We start from the raw sequence: 9627 nt of genomic DNA, 5'->3' as shown, positions 1-9627 counted from the left end.
TGTGTGTGTGTGTGTGTATGATCACATTTGCATGTATTTTGTTGGTCTGTACGTGTAATGATTCTGAATGTATTGCATCCTGTGGATTTGTGTGTTTGTATTTTGTGTGTATGAATGTGCAGATTGTCATTATTTATGTATGCAAGCGTGCTATGGTGTGTATTCATGTATTTGCATGGTGACGTTGTGCCTATAATTGTGTGGATATGCATTGTATATATTATTGTTTCTGTTTTTGTGTTAATGTATGTCATATTATTTATTATTTTTGTTGTTAAATGCTGTGTAATGTGTGTTACATATATATTCTGGTGCTCCAACTATAAGTACTGATAATAAGAAAATATAGATAGTAATAACAGCATAAGCTTCAAAATGTAATAAATGACGATGGTGAAAAGTAAATGATTTTTAAGAAAATAAAAGGATTTTTTTTTCACTAGTAAAACTTGCGATATCCGCTGTTTGTCCTCATTTTGGATATTAATCGAATATGTATTTATTGCTTACGAGTTGTGAACATTTGTTTGGTGTATATCATTTGACATAAGACGGCAGAGAGCAGCTTGTCAGCGTCCGCTATCTATTATCTATCTATTTATTTATGTTTTTCTCTCCATTGGGTCATGAAAGGCCCATTAACACATTAGCGGGGTTTATTTACGAGCATGTGACACTTTTATGTGTATATAAATTAAATGGAAGCAGTAGATCGTGGCATGGCGATCCAAACGATCCACCGTGAACATTGGGACGATTCAAATGCCGTAATCGGAGTCCCGTGTGACCACGTGACGTGGCAAAGTACGAGAGAGCGCAGAACGGGATTAAAAAGAGCAAGTACGCCATCTGGCGGACACATGCGGTTACTGATTGGTCATATTAGCCCGGAAGGATGAGTCCAAGTCAACTTTCTTATCAAATCTGCTAATATGCATGAAATGAACTGAATGTCCTCTCGGACCCAGCGTGCAAGACATGCAAGACACTTAGAATGTGGCTAAAAAAGACAACAGACAATCCATGTCCTTTGTGAATGTCAAGTGAGGTCGCGTCGGACGGAAAGTGATGTGTCGTTCCCGAAAGGACCGGCTTCTAGAGCCGTCTCTTTGAGGAGAACCACTGGAGTCGGCTCTTATTAAAGAGCCGCTTATAGGAGCTGATTCCGCTCCCCCTTTGATTAAAGTCGCACGTGATTGGTCAAAATCCGCGGAAGGACACACACACCCACCCACAGTCATACCAATTTTAAAAACGATATACTGTATTGTAAATTTTGGGTAGTAAATTAATTGAAGCAACTGCTTCATGTGACAAAGAGGGTACAGCAAGCGCTGAAGAATGTGTCTTTGTGTTGTCATATTATTTGCTAGGTAGTATTTTTGTTGTTGTTGTTGTTGTTGTTGTTGTTTGGACTTCAAGATGGCGTCACGAGAGCGGCTGCCTTTCAAGTAGCTCCTTGTACTATATTGTATTTTGTTTTTCTACTTCTTTCTTTCCTAACTTTGCTGCTGCGAAATGTCAATTTCTCCACTGTGAGACAAATAAAGTTACATCCAATACAGTCCAAAAAAGAAAAACTGAGGAGCCGAAAGAGCCGAGCCAAAACAATCGGTTCTCTAAAAAGAGTAGTTGGGATACATGGAGACATGTCAGCTAATTGAACACCGACACTGTCTGGAAGTAAAGAATCTGCTTCATACGAGTTGGGAGAGTTTTTGTTGAAATGGACAAGCTCCAGAACACACGCGCGCGCACGCACACACTGCAATAAGCGTATAGTCAACAGCCTTTGGTAGGTTGACATTTTCAATTTATTTTCAAAAAATACAAAAAGGCGAGAAAATAAGTTGATGTACACAAAGACTATTATTAAAATAGAATTATGTATTGTACAAAATATGTACAGCTGCGTTGGCGAAGAAGGAAGAAAGTGGGTGGGAATCCTCTCCTATCTGCTGCGTTTGTCCTTGATGGTGTAGTGCAGCACGAGCGGCTGCGCCTGACGGACAAAAACAAACATTTCAGGACATTTGCCAATGCGTGCTGCGATTGGCTGCCAACAAGTTCAGGGTGTACCTCAGCGAAAACAGCTACGGTAGCTCGCTAGCGAGCTATAGATGCATGCTAGCTACAGAGTACAGAGTGAAGCGTACACGCGTAGCGTGCCGTGCAGTCTGGCGCAGTGGCAGGCAAAAAGCGCTGCTGTAGTTTGCCGTGTCATCTCACCTTTCCGAACCAGTGTGATAACCACAAGCGCTTCATGGTCATGTGATCGGGCAAAAACTCATCGTTGAACAACATCTGGACCTGAGAAACAAACCAGCATCGTTCAAAATGAACAAATAAATCCTTCTCATGTAGAAGTCGTCAAACGTAAGCGAGTGCGTGCAAATGACCTGATGCTTTTCCACGTTGAGTCGATGACAAAGCACTTTGCGTAGATGCCTCACCTCCGCTCGCACAGAACAACGCACAAACTTCTGCTGCGCGCACACACACACACACACACACACACACACACACACACACACAAAATAAAAAGAAAGATTTTCACAACTTCATGAAAAAGAAACATTTGATTTTAAAAAACAACCTTTTTTTACACCCTTGTTCAAATTGTTTTAGCGAGATTAAGATAAATCATTTCAAAAGCCCATTGGTGCGTCAGCGCAGAGCCCCCATGCGTATGTGGAACGGCCGCGGCTTGGAATTGAAGCGGATTTAGACATAGAAGAGATGCGAGGCACTCCGGCTTGGTGTTTGTTTTTGTCAACATTTAGCTTGTAGCAGATGTGCACATTCCACCATGACATCCTTTATCCACCGATGTAAAGGATGCTTCGATCCTCTCCTCTTTCTAGAACAGCTACATCCAACAAACAGGGTGCAGAAAGTACTAAAGATTGATTGACAATCCTTGTGTTGTCATATTTTTAGTTATTATTGTTGTTGTTTTGAATGCAAGATGGCGCCGCAAGAGTGGCTGCCTTTCCAGCAGATCCCGTATTTTCATCACTTTGCTGCTGTGAAATGTAAATTGCACCACTGTGAGACCAATAAAGGTAAACCCAATCCACTAAGTGAACTTTATTGATTAGAAACGCGTGAAATTGCGCGGGGCGCGGTGGTCGAGTGTTTAGCATGTCGACTTGACAGATGCAGAGCTTCAATTTTTTTGGGGGTACGACTTCGATGTGATATCAATGCTGTCCACATATTGCTGCATCAGATTAACTCAAAATAAAGTTCAGCTGTTCTCACATTTTTTTGAAATGAAATGAAAATCTCGGTCTTATTATTTCATACCAAAAAAAAAAGTCATTTGAATAGGGGGTGTGTTTACTTTTAAAATGTGTTGTAGATACAGGTAACATCCAAGTTGCGTGCCGACAAAACGGTCGCGAGTTGAAATCCATTCAAAATGGCCGACGTGACGTTAACACGACAGGATAGTATATCGTATACTACGATCTGTTGTTTTGAAGCAACTTTTTCTATTGAATATTATTAGACAGCAAACTTCATTTGTACATTTTATAATTTTTAGTGTCATTTTTATCATTTCGTACTATCGATTTTTAGTACAGTATAACTGTACCTGTAATGTATACAAAACTGTTTACTGTACAGTTCATTTATAAATGTTATACTTACCGTTAAGTGTCGTTTTTATATTTAGATTTTATCTCGTGGGTTAAAGAAAACACTTGTATGTAAAGAACACAGCTGTTGAAAAATGGCTCTCCCTGCAAACGTCGCCCGCCCGATACGCACGCTCGGACTCAGGCGGACACCGAAGGAAAAAAGTATACGTACAGTACTACAGGAGACGGTATCTGCACTGTGTAACTACTGGATTGAGTGTAGTCACGCAGTAGAATGCTGTGCAAGTGTTTGACATGCCGGCTGGCCAAAACTGTAGTACGCCTTGCCGGCTGGCTGCTTACGCGTTGCGCTACCAGGCGTAGATGTGTATTTTTTTTTTTAATCGGGATGTTACCTGTATTTATAAAAATGCGTTTTGTGTGCGCGACTGACCTGCAAGGCAATTTTCGTCTTATCTTTCCCCGCGAGTGAAGAACTGCAAACAAACAAACAAACAAACAAACAACATTGAAAACAATTCAGTGCAATCATAATGAGAATATTGTTCATAAAAATGTTTGAATAGGAGCATCTGACCTGAGTCGCTCTAAACATAAGGACACCTGCTCGTCGTATCTGTAAAAGTGAGCCTTGGAGTGGTCGAAGCTGGTGTACGGTAACCCTGACGCGTCTGATACACAATCTGGAAGCAACAAAAGCAGCACGCTACCTTAGCAACAGTCGCAATGAAAACATTCAATACAATGTTAGGGAAACACATGTTAGCACACATAGCTTCGGAATTGCTCGCATTAGCTCATCGCTATCATCGAAAAGTTCGGAAAAATTTGCAATTAAAATTGTCACCAAGGGGACTCAAGTATGCTACAAACTCATCAGTTTTTTCCCTTGGATTTAACAACAATACATTTGATTTCTAAGCGCCTTTCAAAACTCTCAAGGACACTTTACAGTCACGGGATAACTTTTTCGGTGGGTGAGCAGCGGCAGCCACATGCGCCAGCGTTCACTCAACACGGAATAACTCAAACATATAGAAAGCTAGCCAGCTAGCTAATAGATAGCCAATAACCAGCAAGCTAGATAGCTATATAGCTAGCCATATAGATAGATAGCTAATAGATAGCTAGCCAGCTAGACAATATAGCTAGCTAAAGATCTTTTTAGCTAGCTTTTGTAGTGCTAGCTAGCTAGATATCTATATCTATGTATTTATTAAACTATTTATTTAATTACAGTAGTGAAATTGGCTTTTTTTGCTGTGTCAAATTTAGAAGTAATAATAATAATAATAATAATACGTTGTATTTATAGCGCCTTTCAAAACTCTCAAGGACATAGCTAATACAGAGGTAGCAAGATAGCTAATAGATAGCTCGATAGCTAGCTAGCCAGCTAGATAGCTCATAGATAGCTAATCGACAGGTAGCTGGATTCATCAACTCATTTGCTGCCATTCCCGAATTTATTTGGAAATTGAAAAGTGCGATGCGGAGCGCCATTCCCAAATTTGTTTGGGTTTTGTTTTTTCTTGCAGAGGGTGGCGATAAAGCGCCGGTTAGACCTCTAGCCATGTCTATGAGGGGACAGCTTTAGCCTTTTGTCCATGTTAGCGCTTTGTTGCAGCTAGCTAGCGATAGATCTACACGATCTATATATTGTATTTTGTACCGCTGCCCCCATTTCAAGCTGATAACTCCAGACCCATACAACTTAGGAATTAACCTTTTTTTCTGATGAAAGAAGAGCGTCGATTTTTTTACACTGTATTGAATCGATTCCAATCCCCAAAAAATCTTTGCAGAATTCTATTTATGATTAAAGTAATATTTTTTTTGTCTCGTGATGACAGCGTGCAAAAGGAAATGAGCGTTTGACGCGATTCTCTCCCATAAATATTTGACAATCTTTGATCGTGAACGCCCAATTTATCGTTTATTGCTTTCTGTTTTTTTAGGAGAAAACCTGCCAAAATTGTCCTTTTCTCATTTTTCCCCCGACTTCCTCTTCAATTGACTTTCTATCCTGCAATACAATTATAAGGAGACGATTTGTTGATATTAAATGAAAATATTGGCACAAATAGTGGCCTGGGCCATCAGATCACTTGGAAATGCACTTAAATGTGGCTAATTAAAAATGATATCTAGCTGCCTACCTAGCTGGCTATATAGCAATCTAGTTAGCTATGAGCTAGCTATCTAGCAAGCTTTCTATCCATTTGAGTTACTTCCGGGTTGAGTGAACGCTGGCGCGTGTGGCTGCTGCTGCTCACCCTTGGAAAAATATATCCTGTGAGTGTAAAGTGACCTTGAGAGTTTTGAAAGGCGCTTAAAAATGGAATGTATGATGATGATGATTTCCATTCTCACCGTCTCCCGCAGGCTGAATAATTCTCTCCAAGCCCCGCGACTGATAGAACTCCTTTATTCTTTTGTCTTCGCCTGCTCACAAGAACAAACACACGGCCGTCCGTGTTTGTCATTGCTTTGAAGTTTGTCCAGATGGCGCGAGAGCGAGTTGTGCTACTTTGTTGCAGGGCGGGCACCAGCTTGTAGACGATGTCCTGCATGACGCGGTCCAGCTTGAGGTTGAGGAGGGGTTGCGTCTCGTGGATTTTGATGTTGCACATGGGACAGTACTTGCTGGTCTGAAGGTACTTGACAATACAACTCTTGCAGACTGCAAAGGACGCGCAGAAAAGGAGAAGGCCCATTCACATTTGCATCCAATACATTGAAAACGTCACTTTCTGTTCTCGTCGTGTGCGGGTCAAAGCATTGGCATCATCCGGTGGCATCTTTGGACTGCATGAGATTTTATTCGTCTCGCAGTGGAGACATTGACATTTCACAGCGGCAAGGAAGAAGTAGAAAAACAAAAGGCCGCCACCATCTCAAAGTCAAAAGACACTAATACCTCCGCTTACAAACTTAATCGCTTGCCAGAAAGTGTGCGCAAGGTGAGAAGTTCCTCTGCCAAACATTTTTTGCCCCTAACAAACCATTAAACGTGAGAATAATTTCTTCCCAGGTCCCCACAAAACATCATTTTCTGCTAAATAAGTCATAAACTACACAAAACATATACAGTAAAGTCTGGTTATATCGATATTGAAGGGAGTGCGAAAAAATATCGATATAACCGGGACTATCGATATATCCGACCCTGTTTGCATGTAATTTTCTCCGTACGTGCATAGAAATAGTATCGATATAACCGGGACTATCGATATATCCCATATCGATATAACGAGACTTTACTGTACCTTATTTTATGCAGAATAAGTGTGCTATTGTATTGTAATGAACCGTACAGTATAATAAAGTGCTTTTATTGACCTTTGTGATGGTCGTTGATGTCGTTGCCGCTCGATGAGATCCGAGTGAAGTTGCGGAGCTTTCTTGGCGATAATACCCTCACTCACACTGTCCCCTGCTGGCTGCTTTTCGTTCATCCAAATTAACACAAGTTTCTCAACCTCTTCTATTGCCAGAGAGCGTTGCTTCGATCGCACGGAAACACCGTTGGCCACACGTAGCGTACTGATACTGGGACGAAAAAAAAGTCACACAAACGCACACCTCCTTGGTACTTTTCGGTGAACTCCTTCTGCTCGATGGTCATTTTCTTTTGTGTCCTCTTGGGTTTAACACCAGCCTGTGGTGGGTGGGGTCTTTTTCCGTCCCATAACAGCAAGAGTACTCCACTCGATAACAAACCACATTTGAACTCAAAGAAAATGGGTGTGGAAAACTACCGTGGCGCTGTTTGGTGTTAATCTGCCGAAAATTAGTCCGTCTCCACCGTGGCGCTATGTGGTTTGGTTCGTCTGCCAAAAATTAGTTTGTTAGCCAAGATTATCTGCTGGCGGGCAAATTTAATGTTCGAGAGGCGAAAAGTTTGTGAGCTGAACTCTGACTGTATTTGGGAAACTTTGATGTATTTCTCTCTTATGTTTGGAAAGCTTTTTTCCATTCATTGAAGGTGCACCTTATAGCCTGGCGCGCCTTATCTATGGTCAAAAGACACCATTTATTGGGGGTGCGCCTTGTACTGCGCTGTGCCTTATAGAGCGGAAAATACGGTAGTTTGGAGGTGACGTATTAGGACGATGACTATGATGCTGATTGCGGGTGAGATTTTCCAAAGCAAAATGTCAGCGTACTCACACGTGTGCAGGCACTCTGTGATGGTGGTGGCATCGATGAAGTAGCCGGCACAAAGGTAGCACACGATGTGTTCGTTCAGGTCCTTGATCTTGATCTTCACCTCCTCCTGGCGACATGGACATCCATTTCAGACAGGACACAAACAAAAAAATCATCGGCACATCTCACAATGGCTGATATTTGACTCGCGGGTCATCGCTATGCCGGCCGGCCGGCTGTGTGGATAGATTTGAAGAGAAACGCTTGGGTCCGCAAACTTCTCGGAGACTTTACGCTTTGCTTAGTGAGGTTGGCGAGGTGTCCGCTCGCATGAGAAAGCACCTCCAAGGGATCAGTCGTCAAGAAGAAGGCTACGTTCCTCATCAAGTGTTTCATGCTGAGGAAAGCGGACACTCCATTCCATCAAGCCATCGACGACCATCACAAAGGTCCATAAAACCACTTGATTATACAGTACAGTTAATTTCTTTCTTCATTATAATACCGTAGCGCATTTATTATACATAAAATAAGGTCTATTTGGTGTCGTTTTAAGGCTTAGAAAATTAGAAAGTAGAAAATGATGTTTTATGAGGACCTGGCAACAGATTATTCTCATTTTAATGGTTTTCTATGAGAAATTAATGTTTGGGATACACACTTTTCACCTTACACACTCTGTCTGGGAAGCAATTAAGTTCGTAAGCCAAGGTATCACTGTACATATTTTGCTTGTTTGCTATTCAACGTTTATTTATGTTGTTGTTGTTGTTTTTCCCCCGACTGAAGCGGTCCCGGTGGACTTTCCCTCTGCCGGAGCTGCACAGCTGTGTGGATGAGCTTGAACTTTGACCTCCTGTTGGAAATTGACTGACAGGTGGTGAGAGGGGGGGGGGGGGCGGATCACTTTTTACTACCTCTGGTGATGGGAATTGCGGCTCTTTTCAGAGAGCCGCTTCTTTTGGCTAGGCTCACTAAAAAGATCCGGCTCTTTTGGCTCCCAAATGGCTCCTCAGTTTTTGGGTAGCTTCAATTAATTAACGACCAAAAATCATGTGTAAAAAATGAAGTACTCGTAAAAAATATACAATATCAAATATTTGTATTGATATGGTTTGACTTATATGTGCAAAGAGAGCATCCACCAACTTTCACTTTCCCTGTGATGATCAGCTGTGACTCGTTTGCTTTTCATATTAATAATGTTATCACCCCAACTCGTAAAAAATATAATAATTGAATAATAATTACAGCATAACGTAAGAAGATTTCTCCACCTGTCTCCTGACTGCTTCTTGTGTGTGTGTAATTCTCCCCTCCCTCCTTGACCAATCAGGTGCGGCTTTAACCGAAGACTGGGGAGGGCGGGGAATAGGACAAAAAAGTCGGCTCCCATTTCCGGCTCCTTGATAGGAACCGGCTCCCTTCGTTCACTTCAGAGATGCGGCTCTAAGAACCGGCTCTCTTCGCTCACTTGAGGGATCCGGCTCGTTCGCGAGCGACACATCGCTACAGCCGTACCTCGAGGAACGAGCGCGTCAAAAGGAAAACATGTCATTGAGCAAAGTTGTAGTTGAACGCCGTCACTTTTCCAGCTCCGCCATCGAGCGGCTAGCTAGCCCGAGACAAACCACACGGGCTGGGGCATGTGCTCGGCTAGCAGCGGGAGCTCCGCGCAAGTGTCGCCGTGCTCCAAAGCCGAGAAAAGCCAAAGCTCGCCGGGTGCGGAAGTGGCCGACGGCAGCCTCCCGCTCCACGATTCGGAGCTGTCCGTCGCGTGGCGTCGCGTCGCGTCGCTTGACCCGCGGCCACGACGAGACACGCTCACCGTCCCACCGCATCTGGTTCCTTTGCCCCCCGCGAGCCC

At 42.7% G+C, this 9627-nt stretch overlaps 1 protein-coding gene across 4 annotated transcripts in view; it reads right to left on the bottom strand.

Moving 5' to 3' along the window:
* Positions 1–1801: 1801 nt before the first annotated feature.
* pcgf1 (polycomb group ring finger 1) overlaps positions 1802–9627 on the bottom strand; it is a 36801-nt gene continuing 28975 nt past the window's right edge. For 3 of the 4 annotated variants that reach the window (XM_088991239.1, XM_088991240.1, XM_088991237.1), the window contains 8 exons: positions 7782–7887; positions 6139–6291; positions 5982–6053; positions 4186–4291; positions 4042–4084; positions 2400–2486; positions 2230–2310; positions 1802–2002 (listed from right to left, as the gene is read on the bottom strand). In XM_088991239.1, the coding sequence (XP_088847365.1) occupies positions 1952–2002; positions 2230–2310; positions 2400–2486; positions 4042–4084; positions 4186–4291; positions 5982–6053; positions 6139–6291; positions 7782–7887 (699 nt within the window). In that variant the 3' untranslated portion in view covers positions 1802–1951. The remainder of the gene's footprint in view (positions 2003–2229; positions 2311–2399; positions 2487–4041; positions 4085–4185; positions 4292–5981; positions 6054–6138; positions 6292–7781; positions 7888–9627) is intronic. The other variant, XM_088991238.1, reaches the window with a different exon arrangement.

This window comes from Hippocampus bargibanti, linkage group LG02 (assembly GCF_051943395.1).
Source record: "Hippocampus bargibanti isolate YZ-2025 linkage group LG02, ASM5194339v1, whole genome shotgun sequence".
Lineage (NCBI taxonomy): Eukaryota > Metazoa > Chordata > Actinopteri > Syngnathiformes > Syngnathidae > Hippocampus > Hippocampus bargibanti.
This window is presented reverse-complemented; position numbering and strand designations above follow the sequence as displayed.